This window comes from Pantherophis guttatus, chromosome 3 (genome assembly GCF_059756535.1).
Source record: "Pantherophis guttatus breed Tessera chromosome 3, ASM5975653v1, whole genome shotgun sequence".
In the NCBI taxonomy this organism is placed as follows: domain Eukaryota; kingdom Metazoa; phylum Chordata; class Lepidosauria; order Squamata; family Colubridae; genus Pantherophis; species Pantherophis guttatus.
In genome coordinates this window covers 144,419,075-144,441,483 of record NC_142065.1, presented here as the reverse complement: position 1 = coordinate 144,441,483, position 22,409 = coordinate 144,419,075, and the positions used below count along the sequence as shown (strand labels likewise).

General features: G+C 39.8%; 1 protein-coding gene and 1 long non-coding RNA gene across 2 annotated transcripts; one reads left to right on the top strand and one right to left on the bottom strand.

Moving 5' to 3' along the window:
- Nucleotides 1–3,395: 3,395 nt before the first annotated feature.
- LOC117672343 (uncharacterized) lies at nt 3,396–5,415 on the bottom strand. The gene is made up of 2 exons (XR_004593180.3): nt 5,171–5,415; nt 3,396–4,965 (listed from the first exon to the last, which is right to left on the bottom strand). It is a non-coding gene; the product is annotated as an uncharacterized LOC117672343 (long non-coding RNA).
- FAM217A (family with sequence similarity 217 member A) lies at nt 5,341–22,083 on the top strand. Its single transcript, XM_034429018.3, has 7 exons — nt 5,341–5,931; nt 7,979–8,087; nt 15,900–15,963; nt 16,055–16,080; nt 19,137–19,205; nt 19,323–19,402; nt 20,880–22,083. Exons 1-7 carry the CDS (start codon nt 5,765–5,767, stop codon nt 21,709–21,711), a joined length of 1,347 nt encoding a protein of 448 aa, XP_034284909.2. The 5' UTR covers nt 5,341–5,764; the 3' UTR covers nt 21,712–22,083.
- The last annotated feature ends 326 nt before the right edge of the window (nt 22,084–22,409 follow it).

The window sequence follows — 22,409 nt, the reverse complement described above, 5'->3', positions numbered from 1 at the left end:
GGGCAGGGACTTGGACTTTCCTTTGGGTGGGGAAAACCTGGAAACTTTCGATTCAGGTTTTCCCAGATGTGCCAATATTTATTTATTTATTTATTTATGTAATTTATATGCCGCCCTTCTCCCGAAGGACTCAGGACGGCTTACAAAGAAAACATTCAACAATTCAAAAATTACATAAAAAATTAAAATCAAATTAAAATTTATTAAAATTATTTCAATGTAAAAATCCCCCAATGGATCATTTGATTAAAATGATTTGATAAAAAAGCCACGTCTTCAGTTCGCGGCGGAAGGAGAGGAGGTCGGGGGCTGCCTAAGCCCGGTGGGCAAACTGTTCCAGAGGGTCGGCGCTCCCACAGAGAACGCTCTCCCCTGGGGGCCGCCAGCCGACATTGTGTGGCTGACAGCATCCTGAGGAGGCCCGCTCTGTGGGAATGCACGGGACGATAGGAGGATGGCAGGAGATGATCCTGCAAGTACCCCGGGCCTAAGCCATATAGGGCTTTATAGGTGAGCACCAGCACCTTGAAACGGACCCGAAGGACCACCGGCAGCCAGTGCAGCTCGCGCAGGAGAGGTGTCACACGGGAGTAACGAGAAGCCCCCATAACAACCCCCACATTCTGGACTAGCTGTAGCCTCCGGGTTCATCCCAAGGGCAGCCCCATGTAGAGGCATTACAGTAGTCCAACCGAGAAGTAACAAGGGCGTGAGTGACCGTGGCGAGGGCATCCCGGTCTAGGAAAGGGCGCAACTGGCGCACCAGGCGTACTTGTGCGAAGGCCTCCCTGGTCACGGCCGTCAGATGATCTTCTAAAGAAAGCCGTGAATCCAGGAGGACACCCAGATTGCGAACCCTTTCTGAGGGAGTTAGTACCTCCCCTCCTATCACAAGTGACGGGACCACTAGTTCACGAGATGCCGGTATCCACAGCCACTCAGTCTTGGATGGGTTGAGTCTGAGTCTGTTTCTTCCCATCCAGGCCCACACCGCTTCCAGGCAGCGGGACAACACGGAAAGGGCATCCCCAGGGTGGTCCGGGGTGGAGATATAAAGCTGAGTATCATCAGCATATTGATGGTACTTCACCCCAAAACCACGAATGATCTCACCCAGCGGCTTCATATAGATGTTAAAGAGCAGGGGGGAGAGAACCGACCCCTGAGGCACCCCACATGTGAGGGGCCTCGGGGAGGATCTCTGTCCCCCTGTCCATACAAACTGCGAGCGGCCCGAGAGGTAGGAGAACCACCGTAAAACGGTGCCTCCTACCGCCAACCCCCCGAGTCGCTGCAGTAGGATACCATGGTCGATGGTATCAAAAGCTGCTGAGAGGTCAAGAAGGACCAGGATGGAGGAGCAACCCCCATCCCGGGCCCGCCAGAGATCATTCACTAGAGCGACCAATGCCGTTTCCGTGCTGTAACCGCGTCTGAAACCCGATTGGTATGGGTTCAGGTAGTCCGTTTCCTCCAGGAACTGAGGGAGCTGCTGTGCCACCACGGACTCCACAACTTTCGCTATAAAGCGAAGGTTGGAGACTGGATGATAGTTGTTCAGGGAGTCTGGATCCAGGGTGGGCTTCTTAAGGAGGGGTCGAACCACCGCCTCTTTAAGTGTGACGGGGAAGACCCCTTCCTTCAAAGAAGCATTGATGACCGCTTGGATCCAGCCTCCAGTCACCTCTCTGGCTGCAGAAACAAGCCAGGAGGGACATGGGTCCAATAAACACGTGGAGGCACCCAGCCGACCCACGATCCTGTCCACTTCATCCACCGAAACAAGCTCAAACTCAACCCAGGTGTCACCTTCAAGACAAACCCTTGTCTCCTCGATGGACTCTGCCCAGTCAGAGTCCAACCCAGTCCGGATCTGAGCGATTTTATCTTACAGAAACTGTACAAAATCCTCAGCTCTGCCCTGCAAGGGGTCCTCCCTCGTTCCATGATTGAGAAGAGAGCGGGTCACTCTAAACAGGGCTGCTGAGCGGTTTTCTGCAGATGCAATGAGCGGCGAAATAATGACGTTTTACCGCTTCCATCACCACAAGATAAGACCTAATATGGGTTCTTAATTGTGTTCGGTCAGATTCAGAGCGTGAGGCTCTCCAACCGCCCTCCAGGCGTCTTTTCCGACGCTTCATTTCCCTGAGCTCCATGGTAAACCATGGGGATCTGTGGTGGGCCAGAGGCCGCAAAGGCGCAATTCAACGCAAGGCCCCCACCGCAGCCTGTTCCCAGGCCGCCACCAGGGCCTTGGACGAATCGTGGGTTATGGAGGCGGGAAATGACCCAAGCTCCATCAGGAACCTTTCAGGGTCCATCAGATGCCTGGGGCGGAACCATCTCACTGGTTCCGCTTCCCAGCGGCGGGTTCTAGCGGAGGGAAAGTCCAGCCTAAGGAGGGAATGATCGGTCCATGACAGGGGGTAGATGGATAGATCCCCCCTACCCCGATCATTTATCCACTGTCCAGAGAGAAAAATCAGATCAAGTGTGTGTCCTCCTTTGTGAGTTGGGCCCTGTACAACCTGAGTTAGGTCCATGGCCGTCATGGAGGTCATGAACTCCCGGACTAGCTCAGATGTCTGCCCGACCGATGGCAAGATGAAGTCTCCTACAACCAAAAGGCTGGGGAGTTCAACTGCCAACTCGGCCAAGACATCTAGTAGTGTGGGCAGGGCTGAGGCTACGCAGCTGGGAGATAGGTACGTAACCAACAGACCCGTCTGAACTCCAGGGTCCCACTTCAAAAGGAGTGATTCACATCCACCTATCTAAGGAACAGTGACCTCCCTAGGACTAAGACTTTCTCTAATGACTACCACCACACCCCCACCCCTACCCTGGAGTCGCGGTTGGTGCAGCACACGAAAGCCTGGGGGACATAAGTCGGATAGAGGGATACCTCCCTCCGGCCCTAACCAGGTCTCCGTGATGCAGGCCAGGTCCACGTCCTCTTTGTCAATTAAATCTTGCACGAGGAGGGCCTTGTTCATCACGGACCTGGCATTTAGGTACACCAGCCAGAGTCCAGGGCTCCGCACTCCTATACCCGCAGGGGAGCAGGGGGACACTGGGGGGGAGGAGTGCACCACCGTTTGGACACAATGGCAGCGATCTCTATATGACATCTCTAATGAAATGGAACTTTGAGGAACTTCAAGCCTCAGAGTCTTATTTCGTTGGGGTGTTACTTGGAACTCTGACATTTAAGGAGTTATTTGAGTTTCTTGTTAGTGAAATAGAGCCACAGCTTTCTCTCAAAATTAGCATGTATTATTTTCCCAATAATGCAACGATAGGTGTTTTACAGCATTAAATATTACTATCTAAATATTACCATGTAGTTAAAATTGAGTATAATCGATAAACATACAGTAATAACAGCATAGTTTTCAAGTCACAAAAACTTCTAATTTCACTTTATTTTGCTTTGCTCAGACTGCATCCACATTTTGTAGTTTGAGTCATAATATCCTGGTGATTGGTGACGTATTAATACTGTAAATTGGCATTGTTTCTCCAATGCAAGCTCCCCAGAGTTGCTCAACAGTAAGACGGATAGCATATAAATTTAATACATACATACATACATACATACATAAGTAAGTAAATAAGTAAGTAAATAAATAAGAACTCTGTTGAGTTTTCCCAGAGGAGCCTCTCCTTCTTCTGATTTTGGTTTTTGTCTTTAAGTTTGTTTTTAATTCCCCAGAGGCTGGTAGATGGACTAATTAGTTGTAATGATGACACCCAAGTGAAGGCATAATGACTCCCCTTTAGTTTTTCCCTAACTCAGGGGTGTCAAACTCACGTCGTCACAGTGGTATCACATGACATATCGGGACTTTTTCCCCCTTCCCTAAACTGGGCATGGCCAACGCGTGACGCATCTGGCCCATGGGCCAGGAGTTTGACAGCCCTACCCTAACTGATAAATAAAAGTCTGAGAGCAGTTGTTTTTTCCAATTCTCTTTGAAGGCCTATTTCTAACACATCACATTTGTTTGAAATAAAAGGAACATTTATTTTACCTACAAATCCTTTTTGTGTAAAGTGTTCTTTTATCATTGGTTGTTTAAATGACTTTGGTAAAGGGAGAATGTCCAGGCTAGTGACATTTTTTTAAAAAAATTCCCATATTCAAGTCCGCAAAAAGTCCTTTCTTTATCTGTGTCTTTGCCTTTACATTTGTCTCATCCATAACAATATATGTTAAATTTAAGAGGAAAAAAAACCCATTAAAAATTGCTAAAAACTATACAATTAAATGGGCAGGAGTGACCAAGAAAATGTCGCTATATAGGAGAGGCAGGTGAAATAGCCACTGCAACCATCTTAAGTGTGAAGTGGTTGCCAAGCAGCAGAATTATGATCACATGACTGTGGGAGTGCTGCAACATTTGGAATTTTGAGGATCCGTCATAAATGTCACTCATTCAGCGCTACTATAACTTTAAACAGTTACTAGCTGTATGCAAGTTCTTGCATGAATTCGGCAGCACATCTACATTATTTTCACAGGAAGGCAATCAAAATAATTTCTACACCTGGAAAAAATGATTGAGCAGGGTTCCTTTTAGTTAATTTTAAGTGGACAGAAAAACAGGAAGTGATAATAGATATGGCTTCCAATAGAAATTAGATTATCCCATTCCTCACTGATATCCCTGAGATAGAAAAATTAACATTATATGCAAGCTACTGACATATCCTGATACTGAACTACTTACCTATTAGAATATAGAATAAATACATAAACTGAAAAGTAAGCTTTATCAGAGACAATATTAAAAAATAAAAAATTAAACTATTAAAGAAAATTTCTCTTTCACACCAATTCACAGCTCTGTGTTACAGCTTATCAGTTGCAGTGGCAAAGACATCATTTTGGCTTTTCATTGTCTGGTTCAGCCTTCACATCAAGCCTTATACATTTCTGTCCAAAATTTTCCACTTGCCCTATATAAGAAGGGAAAGATATTATTAACAGTATTTGATATCACTGAGCAGATTGTTCCTAAACATCTTTTTGTATTATCACAAATTATTTTGCATTACAACATCTACATCTATGCAGTAGCACAAAACATCTAGGATACAATACTTAAAACATGTTTCCAATTCTGACCTACTATAACAAAAGTTAGAATTTCAAAAAAGTCACCTATGCTAAATCGCAGATTCATAAAATATTCCGCAAACTCTTCATTTTGGTTTAAAAAACAAGGGGTTGGGAGGAGAGGAGGGGAAAAAAAGTCGCATGGCTTCAGGAAGAATAGCATGAGCTAATCTGTTCAAGCAAGGAAACGTTGTCCTCTCTCCCCACCAAAGATTATGGCACAGATTTTAACTAGAGTACAGTCTTCCCCGCCAAATGCAAACAGGCTCCCCCGAGTTGAAGGCGCCTATAAAGACCTCGCAATGGATTATATCTCTCCACCGCACAATCCCCACACCGCGTCAGGGACCACCACTCCACTTGCCTTCATTATGACCCAACTAACCAGGCGAAGGGAGCATTTCACATCACCAGGGCAGAGCTGCCTGGGCCCGAGAGTCTACCTTTTCCCGTTGCTCTTTCCTCCCGAGAGGCCAACTGGATGCGCCCCATCAGGATTAGGAAGGGAGCGAGCGGCCAGAAAGGACCCGAGTGGGCGCGGGGAAAAGCGACGCCAGGGGAAAGAAAAGAGACCGACGCCTCGCCCTTGACAAACCCCGAGGATCCTGGCAAGGCTGCGGCGGGGACTGGGTTATTCCCATGGCGAGTAGCGGCCCGCCACGCACCCTGAAGGCCGAGGCGGAGGCGCAAGGCGCTAAACCCAAATTCCGCTCCGCCGCGTCCTGCCCCAGCATGTACCCAGCGAGTGGACGCTCTGCTTCTCCTCCTAAGAAAGAAACGCTGCGAAGTTTCACAAACTTCCCAGGGTAGGGAACGCAGGCGGAAGGCCGGGTGGGAATCCCCGACACTCCCCCACCCCAAAAAAATCGCCCTTCGAGCGATCCGCACTCCCCAAAGAGAGGTGCTCCTGCCTGCCTCATGGCCAAGTCGGGCCGCCCTTGGCTTGGCGCTCGCCTCTCCCTAGGTCTCTAGATTTATTTATTTTTTACATTTTCACATTTAATGTTTTTCTATACATCACATGATATTATTAGGTAGTATTATATTAGTGATATAGTAGTATGATATTTAAACCTGAGTTATTGTGTTTTTATTATTTAGGGAGTTTTTTTTCTGTCGAATCTGGGTTTGTTTGAGTGTCAAAGCTGATTAAATAGGTAAAAAATTTAATAAAAACCCAGGTAACAAAAAAAAAATGTGTTTTTTTTTGTTATCTTGAGTTTTTTTGTTCCGTGTCTGGGTTTATTTGAGCATGATTAAATAGGTAAAAATAAGTTAGTTTAAACTGTATGGTGATTTTTTAATTATCTTTTGTGTGTATCGGTGTAGAATCCAGGTTTATCTGAGCATGAAATCTTGGGGTTTTTTTTAGGAAGCCCTGCTAGCAACTCTGGCTTGGAAGAGGGCAACCTGTGGGAATTGACAATGCTCTGGCTTGAAAGGAGAGTTCAGCTACTGCTTTGACACAACTGACATTTCATTGTCATTGTGGGTCTAAGGACCACTTGCTTCAAACATTGCACAGTCAACCACAGGTGTAAGGAGGAACAGGTTTAATCTCAGCTCCTCCACACTATACTGCCCACTTTCAGGTTTTTACATGTGGCATGCATGTAAAATATTTAAAATGCAGGTATATAGTCAAACAAAAATGAGAATGTAAAAAGTATTTTGGTGAGAAAGTATATTTAATCCTAATCTACTGCTATTTCATAATTTGTGTTTTAAAAATAGTCACAGAAATATTATAAAATTAAAGGTTTACCTTTCCACCTGATAGGTAACCTAATGCTTTCTGCATACTTAGAAGTATAGCTAGTCTCATTTCCAACAAGCATACAAATATTAAAGGATTATAATCCCAAACATCTGGGGCTGCTGGTTTATTATTTTAGTATTTATCATGCCATATTGTCCTTTCTTTTCTAGCTCTGCCTCTTCCGGTCAGTATGACCACTGCAGTCTAATTTTCTGAATTAATTCATTCCTAAATACAGTAATCTTTTTCTCACCCTTTCAGGCAGCCAAGAAAATCAAGTAGGGTTTGTACTTTTATCACATCTAATTTACTGTCTACCATACATACAATATCTTGTCCTTTATTCCCAATTCATTCCTAAGCAAATATACTATCTATTTTCAGTACTTTCGGGAGAAGGCCTATCTTTGCAGAAGTCATTTTGTTGCAGGGTTACAATTTTCCCGATCCTTTAATACACTTTCAATCAAGTGTTCATTGAATTCTTACTATAATGTCCAATGTGACTATTTGTATTATATGGAAAACAGTTATCAAATGTTCTATTTTGGACAGCATGTATCCTCCCATTATTTTGGAATCATTTTTAAGATTATGATTTGTTTGCTTCATTTAAGTTTCTTACAGCCTCACACCGCCTAAATACACTATTGCCTTTAAGAACAAACACTTAGAGCTATGCTTCTTTTTCTCTCCAAAATAACTTTGACTGATAATCCTTTAGAAATGCCCTTTTACTTCTTGAAACCTGACTTTCTCCTATGCAAGAAATGTGATTTATATTTCAGAGGGCTAAAGTAAGGAATATTTTGTTTTAGGGGGAAAAACCCAAAACCTTCAATTTTGCCTTTCTTTCTTCTGATCTTACTTTAACAACTGCTCTTACTGTTGCTTTGCAGCCTGTCATTCCTGACCATAATTTCTCTACATCCTCTCACTACTCCGGAGGGCTTTTTAAATTTAACTTTGCATGCAAAACCTTGTAAAATATAATTTGGCACTGTCCTATATTAACAAATCTATTATTATTTTCATTACTTGTTCATCCTGATGTGCATATTTTTGTGTCTCTCATAATTCTCATCTACATACAGGCTGGGTGAAAAAAGCCAGGTTGACAAATTTGCCAATTTGAAGGAAAAAAAAGAAGCCATTCCTGGTATTTATGGGACAACTCTGCCAATCAGCAACTTCTCTCATCAGGTACATCAATCTCTTATTAAATGAATCTATTTGTTGCAATATTTTCAGGATCAGACTCAATAAAGATAATAGGAGTTAGAGCTTTAAATATATTTCTTTTTAATTATGATAGGCATTCTATATTCACTGAATATTCAAGGTAGAAGCAGCGAGAATGGTGAGGGTGGCTCCTTATATATACAAGGGGTGGAGCTAGGAATGGGAGTGGTAAGTTATGAATACATTAAAGTCCAAAGAATAAGTTAACCTCTGATGTTCCATATATACATTATTTACACATTGGAGAATAAGGCATTTACATCTGACAAATCCCCCTCTAAATGCCGGTTCGTTACACAACACCAATTACATTCTGATTCAGGACAATATAATACACATAATTTAGAAGTTAAATATTTGTGTTGTTTAGAAGGTAAGGGTTTTGTTAATATGTCAGCTAATTGTTCAGAAGTATCGCAATGTATTGCTTTAATGAATCCGTCTTGAGACAGTTGTCTCACATGCTTAAACTTTATATCAATATGCCTGGACCTTTGTCCAATTGCATCGGATCTGGATATTTCAATGGCCGCTTTATTGTCTTCATGCATAATAAATGGTAAAGTGGGCTTCTTCCAAACATCAGTGATCAGATCATTGAACCATACAAGGTTATTTGCAGCCTTGGACAAACAAACATATTCCGCTTCTGTAGTAGAAGTGGCTACTAGTTCTTGTTTACCAGTATACCAGTAAACTGGACAATCATTCAATAGAAAAACATAACCAGAAGTACTCTTTCTGCATGATGTATCACCAGCCCAATCTGCATCAGCATAACAAGTAATTTTTGGTTCTCTGTCATTATTGGGTTCCAACATTAAACAAAAATCTAATGTACCCTTCAGATATCTTAGAATTCTTTTGACAGCTTCCCAATGATACAAGGTTGGTTTACTAACATATCTTGACAGTAGATTGAGAGGTAATGCAATATCTGGCCTAGTCCAATTAGATATATAAAGGAGTGAACCTATAACTGATCTGTAAAATGTGTTGTCTTTAAACTCAGGGGAAGATTCATCAGTGTTTCTAAGAAAATCAGTTTGCATAGGGGTGTCACAGGTTTTGGCATTATTTAAGTTACATTTGTTTAGGAGTTCGATGATTTTATCTTTCTGTGTAAGTTTGAATCCCCTTTTAGTTTTGTTAATTTGCACACCAAGGTATTTATTCACTTTACCCAGAGATTTCAGTGAGAAGTGTTCATTTAACTTATTTACAAAGATTTCCCTGCTCTCTTTATGCTTTCCAATGTATAAAATATCGTCCACGTAAATTAATACAAATTCAATATGATCATTACTCTTTTTTACAAAGAAACAGTTATCAGCAGTGGTGGCGTTGAAATCCATGGTCTTAAGTACTTTTACCAAGCAATCGTACCATCTTTTGCCGGATTGCTTTAATCCGTACAGACTCTTATTTAATAACCAAATTTCGTTCTTATTAGTGTATTGACTGTGTGGTGCTCTTACATATATTTCCTTATCTAATTTTGCATGTAAGTATGCGGTCTGTATGTCATATTGGAATACGTCCAGATTGAGTGCAGATGCTACTACAAGGGCTGTTTTGACACTCTCTGTTCTCACTGTGGGTGAATATGTATCAGTATAGTCTTCTGGGTATTTTTGTGCATAGCCTTGTGCAACTAGTCTAGCCTTGTATAAGGTATTGCCTCCTTCTAAGTTCTTAATTTTATAAATCCACCTGGTACCTATAATTGTTTTATCCTTAGGTGCGATCGCAGGTGTGAATACATTTAATCCTTGTAAACTTTCCATCTCCTTTTCCATAGCTAGTTCCCATTTTTCTCTTTCTTCATGTGGAAGTTTCAATACTTCTTCATATGTATTAGGTGTTATTTGTTCTCCATTCATATGCATTATGTAATCTTTGTATTTATTTGGTATTTGGTTTCTATTGTTTCTAATAGTTCTTTCAGGCTTGCTATGGTTATCATGCAAATATCTAGCTTCCTTTTTTGTTAATGTGTCTGTCTTTATTCTATGCTGACTATTAGTCCAAGTTTTGGTTTTGTTCTTACTTTTGTTAATATTTTGATTTTCTGTTGTTCCTTCCTCGCAAGATATCGTATCTTTACATTTATTAGGAAATATTTCATTAAGGTGCAATTTTGACCAATTGGCCTGTTCATGGAACACAGCTGTTCTGGATACTATAAATTTGTTATTACTATCAATAAATCTGTACCCTTTGGTTCCAGTTTCGTATCCCATGAATCTTAATCTCCTGGATACGTTTTCTCCCTTTCTCCTCAATTGTTTAGGTATGTGTACGTCTGCAGTGACTCCAAATATGTGCATGTGTGATAATTTGGGTTTTCTATTGTACATCACCTCATATGGTGTCTTATTCACAATACTGGACCAGGTTCTATTTTGAGTGTAATTTGAATAATGTAATGCCTCTGACCAAAATTGTTTGCCTAAACCAGCATCCTCTAATGTGCACCTAATCATGGTTTGTAGTGTGGAATTTTTCCTCTCTGCAACTCCATTTTGAAATGCAGAAAAAGGATTGGACGTGAAATGTAACATTCCTCTATCCTTTAACCATTGGGAGAATTCTTTAGACATGAACTCACATCCCCTATCTGTCATAATTTGCTTTATTCTGATATTATGTTGTGTTTCTATACGTTTGTAGAATTCCTTAAATTTCTGAAATGTTTCATCCTTGTGCTTTAATGTGTAAACAAAACCATATCGGCTGTAGTCATCCACTATTGTTAGGAAGTAACGTTTTCTATAGGTAATTGAGGGACTTAATGGACCAACTAAGTCCATATGTACCAAATCAAAAATATTGTTAGTTGATCTGTTAGATTTTTTTGGTCTGGGACTGGTTTTTAGTTTGGTGGATTTACATACTGAACATTCCAAATAATTTTCACAATTTTTTATTTTGACACCTTCTGCGTGTTCAGTCATTTTTTGTACTACAGGAAAGCTTGCATGTCCTAACTTCCTGTGTAAGATGTGAGCACACTCATCATGAATTGGTTTACCTATTTTTGGTTTCTTTTCCTTGTATGTATTTTTGTGATCATGAGTTATTCTACACTCATCATTGTCACTGTTACTGACATTTTCATCATCTGCTTCAATACAATCTTCCATATTTGAATCAATGTTATGTAAACATCTTTCTTTAGTTATCAGATAGGGTAGACCTCCTTTTATCATTACAGTACCTACATTTGTTTTGTTCTTTTCTATAGTTGCTTTCCCCTTTGAGAAAACTATATTGATATCAGATTCTCTGCTTAATTTTATGGCACTTAGTATGTTGTGAGGTATTTCTGGGATTAATAATACCCCCTCTATTTTCCCTAGACCAGGCAAGGTCACATTTCCTTTGCCTAGTACTTGAACCTTTTCTTGATTAGCTACCTTTATCACAAACTTATCTTCTATAAATGAAGATAATATACTTTTGTTGTTGGTGGTGTGATTTGTTGCACCAGAATCAATAAGCCAATTGTTATTCTCATCCTGCTGTGTTCTGGTGCTGTCTTGTTTATTTAGCCCATTCAGTGACCCAGATTTCCTCTCTTTTGAATTTTCTCTACCCCCTCTACCTTCTTTGTAATTTGGTGGACTTCTATATTCGTGTCTATCTGTGGAAGATTGTTTGTAATTATATTTGCTCCTATATTCTGGCCTATGTCTCTCTCTTGAGACTTTGGGGCAGTCTCTTCTACTATGTTCCCTGGATCCACAATTGTAGCATCTAAAGGCCTCATTATGTTTATCTTGAAAGACTACTTTCCTAAAAGGTTTGTGGTCTGTTTGGTTACTGGATCGATTTTTTCTTGAATTGTCTTCTGCTATCAATTTGTTAGATAGACTTTCTATGGATAAATATCCCAAATTAATGGTATCTAAGTGTGACATAAAGCTATCCCATGATGGATCAAGTGAATTGATAATAACACTTTTCATTGTTTGATCTGAAATCACTTCCCCCCTCAATTGTAGCTCAGCTCTTATTTTGTTTAGATTTATCAAATGCTCACTTATAGAAACCCCTGGTTTTACTCTAGAGGAAAAGAAATCCTTAGACATTCTTGTGGTTGTAGCTACGCTATCGCTGTGAAATAGATTAAACATGCATTGAATTATTTCTGATACAGTTAGGTTTGGTTTGATGCTATGATACATTGCAGGAGACACGCTAGATATTATTATGAAAAATGCTCTATGATGTAAACAATCTATTTTTAAAGTCCAAGGTCTTCTTGGAGGGCTAGTTATAAAGAATAGTAAATTTTCTTTCATGAAAATAACCTGAAGCTGTTGATACCACTCTTGTAAATTAATGCCATCAATTCTAAGTTTTGGGAAGTCACTGGGTAAGTTACCTACGTTATTCTGTCCATTACTTACAACCTGGGGCAGTCCGTGATCTCTCAAGTGCAGGAAATTACAGAACGGCATTGGGATGCTTGCAATGAGTCTGCGCGGTTCTCTGGCCAGTTCAAGTCCTTCTGGGTCGTCTACGTAGTTTCGCACATGCGCGTTGCTCATTTCTTCTTTGGTGGCGTCGTGGAAGGTTCTCTCCCTTTCAGCTCTCTCGATCCGCTCCTCCTCAGATGAGTCGGTCTCTGGCTCGTTTTTTGGGGTTCTGGTGGTGGCGACGGTTCTTTTCTTCTTTTTGTGTGCGTTGGTATTCGATCTTGTCTGTGGTGTAGGGCGAAATCGGCATGGCTCTCTGGGCTCGGGCGTTGTCGCTTTCGAAATCAGGATGGGAGCGTGCAGGTCTTGAGTCGCCGGTTTGATTTCTTGCTTCTTCGTAGATGTCTTGGTAATTTTCAGTCTTGGCCCAAAAGCAGCAAAAAGCGTTTTCATTGCTGATTTTACTTGAGATTTTGTTAAATCGTCTTCACTTTCTGATTTTGGATCATCTGAAGAGTTTGAGACTTCTTTCTCACTTTCTTCGTCTGATAGTGTTTTTCGCGCCAGAAATTTTGAACTGAGCGTTTTGATTGGCTCTGCTCCATTCTCTTTTGAAGTTCGTTGAAACCAAGATGGCTGCCATTCAAAATTTCGCGCGGGATCACATCTTTTCTTTTTAACAACTATTTTCTCAGTAGTCATCTCACTTACGGTTTTTTGATCTTTGGGTTTTTCTTTAATGACGTTTTTCTCTCTCGCTGCTCCGCTGTTCTTCAGCATCTCCTGGAGGTCCGCGATGAGACTTTCATCATTCTTTTGGCTTTTTAGTATCTTTAATATCTCTGACCTGAGTTCGTTATTTTCTATTTCGATTTCTTTCTGGTCATTATTTTCACTCATTAGTTCTTCTTCTTCAGTGGTGTATTCTTCGGATTCTCTCGAAATCGCATTGGTGGATTCGTTGATCATCTCTTGATCAGTTTCTATTTCTTTGCTGTAGGCCCTGGTGTTGGGCCTATCTTTCTTTGACATTTTTAATTACTTATTGAGTCAATTAACCATCCTCTGCTACCAGCTTGTTGCAATATTTTCAGGATCAGACTCAATAAAGATAATAGGAGTTAGAGCTTTAAATATATTTCTTTTTAATTATGATAGGCATTCTATATTCACTGAATATTCAAGGTAGAAGCAGCGAGAATGGTGAGGGTGGCTCCTTATATATACAAGGGGTGGAGCTAGGAATGGGAGTGGTAAGTTATGAATACATTAAAGTCCAAAGAATAAGTTAACCTCTGATGTTCCATATATACATTATTTACACATTGGAGAATAAGGCATTTACATCTGACACTATTCTTGTATGCAGAACCCATTCTATACCATATCTGCTGTTTAATAATAAATGGATGGTTTGTCATATTGTTAGGAAATGGTTATTTGTCTAACTAGTTGGTCAGGTAATATATAAACCAACAATGTATGTTTGCAGTCAGAAAGGTATTATATTGCTTTAAGACTGTATTGCATCATCCTGTATCCTGATTGGCTAAGCTCTGTAGCCAATGTACTTAAGGGAAGTCAGGATCATGGCTTGTGTGGATACTACACCATTTTACTTGCTTATTTGCTGTAACTCTCTACCTGATCTCTCTGCATGATCACTGTTTGATCATAGCTACATGTTGTTTTCTACTATTTATTGAATGTTTTGATATTGAACTTGTTCCTGTTTTGAAACTCAAGAAGAACTGTTTTATTGTGTATGACTACAACTGGTAAGAAGACTTTGTATTTGAAATATCCCTGGATTAATCTTTTAACTCTTGTTTTATCTGTATATGACTTGGATTGTTTTTGGACTTTGCTTTACTTTTTTCTAAAAGTAAAAGACTACAAGAACTCAGTGTGTTTGTATGTTAACTGTGATTGTTCACAACCACTCCCAGTCGCTTTTCATGCGTTTACTCAAAGGGTACTCTGCTCAATAACCCACAACATCGGTTATGAGCCAAGAATATCCTTAACACATATAATTATAGCTATAGAAAGATGTTTCAGAGCACATGGGAGCAGGAACATATCACCTGCTATCTGCAAGCCCTCAAAGCGATTGTACCTTTTCTTTGGACCATGCATCTACCCACCAGAACTGCCATATGATTTCCAGGAAAAGATGTGGCTGCTTTAAATACTTGCAGGCAAATGCTACACCTGTACTGCTAAATCTGCTGGAGCATCTTTCCTAAAGCTGAATTCAAAGTGCTGTATGGCCTTATAAATGTACTTCATTATCATTTTTGAAGAAGCAAAATATACTCACATCTCAAGTCAGAACATTAGGCAAAGAAAGACCAGTCAAATATTGAATAAACAATGAAGCCTGCTATTTTGATACATACTAATTCAGGGGTCCCCAACCCCTGGGCAGCGGCCCACTACTGGGCCGTGGCTTATTCACAACCAGACCGCACAAGGGGTGAGCACAAGTTGAACTAACTTGTGTAAGTCAAACTATGCACTACCACTCACCCAGGCCAGTTCCCCTCTCACCCTCTCTGGCGGGCCATCAAGCTGCAAAAGGTGGGGACCACTGTATTAATATCAATCACAATTGAACAAAAGTAGTCACAACTGAATACTTTTCTGTAGTGCAGTCACTGTAATACTATGCTGAATACAACCAAGTACATTGGTTAAATTTTGAAGGTTTGGGCATTGTTTTTAAAGAAAACTTTTTTTTCAGAGGTACATGTGTCATATGTTGACTATTTTATAGCAAAAGAAGTTATAAATAAGAAAAATAAATGAAGATTAAAAAATATTTTGTAAGAGTAAATCAAATTCCTAAGAATAAGTCAAATTCATTTATATGCTGTATTTCATGTGACTTTTGATTATGTGCACCTGTATTACCACATACTTGATCTCTCCCATTTAGAGAATCACCTATATGTAATTAGACTGGGAAATCAAAAAATAAAGAAAATCCAGAATAGGGCCATAGTAAACCATTTCCATATTCTTGCCCCATCCAAAGGACTTGTCTGCATATTGAGTCAAACTCAATTTGAGGGAAACTTAAGATGATATAATTAGGAAGGGTTAGCTCCACGTTCTAAAATAATGTAGTTATTTTACTTTCCTAAAATGCGGTCTCAAATTGATTGTTTAATGCTTTTCAGACTGCATCATAGCTAGTGTAGCAATGTTTAATTTATAAGAATAACAAACTCAAGGATAACTCTGGATGGCATACGGTAATAAAATTATTACCAAAATAATACAAGTAAAAATGTATGGTTCATTTATATGCAGTTAGCAAAACTAAACATGAGTTTAATTACAGGAATCGTATGTCTATAGTCTGGAAACTGACTGTTCTGCTGAAAAGAAATTTCATTCACCAGAAGGTAAGCTTGCCACAGGAAGCACAGATATTCTTTATGTTAAGAAATTAAAAAACAATTTATATAAATAAAGGTAACTTTTGCTCTTTTGCAGGTACTCCTACAAGCACATTTTACAAGGTAAGGGCAAAAATTATTAAACTCCTTTAATAATGTTATAGCAACCTATGCTAAACTGACATCATTTTTATTTCAAAGGAAGTATTGCATACATTATTCAGGTATGAGTTGACTTCCGTATTCTCTAAACCATTTAAATCTTGATTTTCCAATCCATCCACAAAATGCATTAGACTTTTAGTTATTCACAATATTGTAGTCCCATGCATGTTTGTTCTGAGGCCTGCTTCTTCTTATTGGATCCCAAGAGCCATATGTTAATTCTCCTTTTCAGTGAATCTAATATTTTATTACCCCTTTTGTCTTTTTGAGCCCAACTGTTTTAATGTCTGGAAAATGCATTGTAAGCCGCCCTGAGTCTCCGGAGAAGGGTGGCATATAAATCAAAAATTTTTTTTTAAAAAAATTCCATATACATACATACATACATACATACATACATACATATATATAAAGTTTATTGTCATTGTACGTATATACACAGTATACCCATACAACGAAATTCACATAATACCCAGAGACCAAGCCCAACACACATGACAATCCCCAGACCAGGGGTGGGTTCTAATTTTTTTTACTACCGGTTCTGTGGGCGTGGCTTATTTTGTGGGTGTGGCTTGGAGGTCATGTGACTAGGTAGGCATGGCTAGCTGGTCAGAGTCATTTCTGGAAGGTCCTCGCACTTACAACCCGATTCATTTGTTTGCTTTTAACACTGATCAGTTGTAGGGCAGCCCTTTGAAGCCCCATGGCAAGAGTTTAAACAGTTTTTTTCCCTCTAGTCATCAGCTGGGACTCAGGAGGCAGCAATAAATTGGGGGTGGGACCAAATAAAAGGTAAGAATAACGTGGGGGTGGGTGGGAGGGCGGGGGGGGGAGAACCGGTTCAGTGACGTCATATCATCACCGCTACCGGCTCAACCGGACCGAACCGGGAGGAACCCACCACTGCCCCAGACATACCTCCACCCACCAAAATTCCCCATCCCTAAACCCCCCCTTAACATCCACATAACAGACCAAGTAATGCTGTCCATCAGCTCACTGATGGTGGCCCTTTAGTTCATTGTTGAGTGCATTGTAAGCCGCCCTGAGTCTCCGGAGAAGGGCGGTATATAAATCAAATTAAAAAAAAAAAATTATAGCTCTGGGATAAAAACTATTCAGAAGACGTGTGGTCCAAGTTTTAATTGTTCTGTATCTTCTGCCAGAAGGCAAATGTCCAAAAAGATTGTAAGGAGGATATTTTAAAGTCTTTTTAAAACTGTTTTAAAGTCTGGAAAATTCCAAAGAGATGAGTGAGGGTGAGGATGGAGACAGGCAGTAGACACTTAAGAGTTTAATATATTTTAAGCCTTTGTGTGCCCCTCCTCCCAATCCTGTTTGGAAATTAAAGCAAAGGGAAGATTAAAGACTCAAACTTGTTTTCATCATAATTTCTAGCCAGCTGGCAAGGAATCAGATAAATCAAAACATCCTGTGGTTGGAACCTTCTGTTTTAGAGATAGAATTACTTTAGTATTGGTAGTAAGGTTATATTAAACTGTTTCAACAGTAAATAGGCAACCATTGTAGTTTGCATGTAAGTCCAACAATTTCAGCAACAAGTGTTATGCTGAACCACACAAATCTTTTCTTGTTTCTTCATTTATGCTTTCTTTTATTGAAATATAGCACAGCTTTAACCATCATTAAACTCGTCTCTGAATTCCACCCAATGAATACTTAGGACTTTTCACTGAGTATTTTTCTTAGACCTAACTGTAATTTTTGGAGGGCCCTGACCCTGCTGGCCTTTCATAAGGCTGAAAAGATCTGGTTCTGGGCCTAGGCTTGGAGTCCTGAGTGTGTGAAGGGACCTGTCTCCTGTTGATTGTGATATCTTCCTTGGCTTCTGTATATTTTAGTTCTTGTATTCGTAGTTGGAATTGTTTTTAACCTATTGTAATATTGTTCATCTCCTGGGTCACTTGTTGAGATGGGCAGCTGTGCAGATTGATCAAACAAACAAACAAAGGAATATTTTATTTATTCATCTTTACCTTAAATATGTATCTCCAACTTATCTCCCTAGGAGAGGTGGGGAACTTGAAACCTTAATACTAGGCCGAAGCCCATTTTGTAGCCATCGGAGCTTTCGCTTACTACCACTGTTGAAAATTGATGGTAATTTCATGCTATTCTGATTCAAGACAGAATACAACTAGTATAGGCCTTAAAAATAGGTTTAATATGGCTTTTTTTTTAAAGGAATGTTTGAAAATCTTTCACCCAAAACTGGGAGAACAAATGGAATATCCTTGTCCCACCTCTATTATATCATGTCTCCCGCCCATAAACATTGCTGTGTTGTCAACTGTGATCCGTATCCATTCAGCATATAAACCAGGCTCTGTCAAAGTTGACCCCCTTCTTTAGAGATTTCCAGAAACCCACAACATAAATGAAATCAATTAAAATTAAAATAATTATAAAATAAAACAGCAGAGAAAAAACAATTGAATAACTAAAATCTTAAAATAATGATTTAAAAAAATAGGATTATTTGCCAAAAGTCCTCTTAAACAGAAGGTCTTTATCCCCTTCTGAAAAACTGTTAGAGAGGAAGTGGGATGAGATCTCTAGACATTCATACTTCCTCTTTGATTCTTATGTGTGTCTCCATTTGTCTATCATTTGCCTTAAGTCTTTCCAGACAGATTATTTTATTGAATTCTGGAATCACATAAAATCATTTGAAAAAAGATATACTGTATTTTCTTAAAAGGAAAACTATCTTGGATTATCTCAAATTACCCTAAGGGAAAATGAGACAGAAAAACATCGTTAGTTTCTTCTCACTGGACTTTAAAGGTAAATAATGTTGGGAAACCTTGATTTTTCTTTCAAGTAATTGTACAATATTTAAATATGAGTTGCACATCTGTGGAATTTCTCAGCCCAACATGTGGAATTGGGTATAGGCTTGAAATAAAACACATAGCTCAAAATAGTCACTGAATTTTATAATGCATGTTTTGTTTAATAAATATTACAGTGACTCTGTTCTTTTATAGGACCACTATAAAGCTGCAATTGAACAGTTGACAACTCTTAACACGTCAAAAAATTCTAGGACAACACAGGTAGTATACGTTTGCAAAACACTTTCCATAATACAAATTACTTATGCTTAAATTTCAACAATTTTTCCAAGTTGCATACCAATTGTACTTTTGTTTAAACCATTTTACATTTTTCAGCTGAATTCCAATAGCAACAAACAAGGGCAATTCCATTCCTGGAGCCATCTACCTAATCAAGGCAATACTTCTGTCAGCAGGTAAAAAAAATATTGTCCGGGTGACTGGGCTTTGTAAAGGCCTCTGATGGTGAAACAGAGGCAGGGGGCGCCACATGCGTCAATTTGGAGCTCATTTCTTGGCTGCAGAGACCTTTCCTGAGGCCCTCTGATTGCAAAATGAAGGCTGGGAGCGATCTGTGCAAGCGGCCCAAGTTGGCCAGCGAGGCGGGATGTGGGAGGCCTGACTGCAACTGTCCTAAGGTAAGCGGGTGCGGGGCATATAGGGCAGCTCCACCCCATCCCCGCACTAGCTTGATTTTTATCCATGCACCTCGCCCCACCTCATGCAACCAGGTGCAAAGGCCTTTCCAAAGGCCTCTGACAGTGAAACAGGCCAGGGTGGGGGGGTGCCACGCACATCAATCTGGAGCTCGTTTCTTGGCTGCTGAGGCCTTTCCAAAGGCCTCTGATGGCAAAACGGAGGCCGGGGGGCACCACGTGCAAGTGGCAAGTGCCTGCAGAAGTGGCCAGCAGCAGTCACACTGGCTCATGCTGGACGGGGCTGTCGGTGCTGCTGCCATGGGGTCACTCAGTGGAAAAGACATCCCCTCAAAATAAGACCTAATGCCTCATTTGGAAGCAAAAAAAAAGACCGGGTCTTATTTTCTGAGAAACACGTTATTAATAGCAATTGTTAATAATTAATAGCAATCTTAAAAGTCCGTATGTTGAGCAATTTAAATTGCCATGCTCTTGGGGTGTTTAAGCAGAATTTGGGAGTTCAGGGTCTCCATTGGTGACTATTCACATAATCACTTTTGCTTTGGAGCAGGTGTGTAGTAAGTCGAATATGAGGAACATTTATATATATCTTTCGTGGAGGGCAGATCACTTCCTAGTCCAGATGAAACTAGCTACCCAAGTTCTCCACAGTACATATAGCCTGATTAAGATGATGCAGCCCAGGTGCTTTCTGTACCTAGCTGGTTTCTTGTGGGCCCTTAAGAAATTTCTAGGCAAGCTTGCAGCAATTCCCTTTATCCTGGTGACATGCGAGAGTTGAAGCAGTAGAAAAGATGTTAGGTTGTCATCCTGCAATGCTGTTTAGAGGCCAATGACCTTATTTTTAAAAAAATGAAAAACCAGTTGCTGTCCAACCTGGATGTTCTTACAGTTGAGCATAACATTTTGCTGATAAGAGTCATTCAGATTTGTCAAGTCATGATGGTGTCTGTTGTCTGTTGTGTTGACTGGGAGCAACATCCTGCCCTATCATCTGAGAATTCTTCTGATTTGTAAACTGTGATAAAGTAGATGAGGTGCCATATATTTTCAGTCACTTGTGTGCTTGATTCTTGCCCCTTCTGGGAAAAAAATAATAAATAAGTGTAAACTCTTATTTCAGAGTATTCTATGTGGCACTTCAGGGGCAACTAGTTTTTCATACAGATTTTGTGATGCCTTGTCATAAAGAGCGTGCAAGCACAATTTCAGTTTCTTTTCATTTTCTCTTCAGAGACTTCAGTAAACCTGATGCAGAATTGGGATCTGGCTCCAGTGACGGTCTTATAAATTTAGCCACTACTAATCCGCCAGTACATTTTTTTACGAAGAGATATCACCCTGTTTCTTATCCAGAAACTAAGAAGACTGCATTAGAAAAAAACTGCAGAAAAGATGACGGAGACTCTCTCAAAAAGACCAATGAAGTTACCACTTCAGATTCTTACCTTGCTACGGATAGTAGCAGTGATGACATACATTCAGCAAGTAAATGGAAATGGAAAAAAAGAAATGTTAACGCAGAAAACAAGCATTTAGTAGAAGAAAAGGAAGTGACTGAGAGTGAGAAAAGAAATATAGCTTTGCTGAAATATTTCAAAAATCTAAATGTTAACATAAAGACAGACTCTTTCTTGGACCAGGAAGATGCTCTCTCTTTGCTTGAAAATGACAAGTTTCCATACCCTGATTTTCTTCCTTCACCCTATAATAATTTAGATTTTAAAAAATTGTCCTTATCCAAGTCCGACAGTTGGAAATCATCTATAAATCCACCACTTAATGACTCACTTGATAAAATTGTCTCACGTCTTGTAGAAATGGAAAGGTTACAGCACTTAACTATCTTAAGAGAAAAGAGAAGAGAGGCTGTTTCTGCAGTTTCGGCTGCTAGCAATCGTTCGATTTCTACAAAAGAGTTACACCAATCAAAACAGCCAAGGCCACTTGATTGCTTGTGTTGCCTGTTTAGGCCAGAAAGAGACGTTATAAAATGCACTTGTCAACAGTGTCACGGTCACAAAAATTCTGCAACCTCTATACGTTCATCTTCAAAGTCCTCATAAGCATCATGCCATAATTTAAGTGCATCAGGATTCTAAGGGGGAAAAAAATCTTTTTAAGGGAACTTGCGGCAAACGCAGGATGATGATAGATGAGTAGGAATGAGGATATGGAACAGAAACATTTTTGTAGCAATAAGATTTAGTTGCTTGTTTCTTCCATAAGATTATGTTCTTTGATGAGCTTAAATTGGCATGAAATTGTTTGCACGGATAAAATGATAGACATTGTTAGAGGCAAAGCTTTCATGGATATTACTGTGTTGGACTACTCTATGAATCTAGAATCACAGCCCATCTGAAAGGTGTATATTGCAGCTTAGTGATCGCCTCATTCTGTTTCAGAGAATAAACATTAAGTTGAAGAGTAGAAAATTGCTATATTTGAGGAAAAGTGCTATCGCTTTACTGACAAAATATTGTCATTTCTTTTTAAGATTCATTTTACAACCAGTATATTAACTCTTAAAATTATTCAGTCTCGGTAGTGCTTATATCTGTATGACTCTTAAATGACCCTGAATCTGCCTTTGAGTGCAGAGAGAACCCAGGAATGCTTAAAAAGCACCTGCAAATGCTCAACAAGAGTTTGTTTAGTGAAGTTACAACGGCACTGAAAGAAGTGACTTATGACCATTTTTCAGTTAAAACTTTGCAGCATCCCAATGATCTCAGGATCAAAATTCAGATGCTTAGCAACT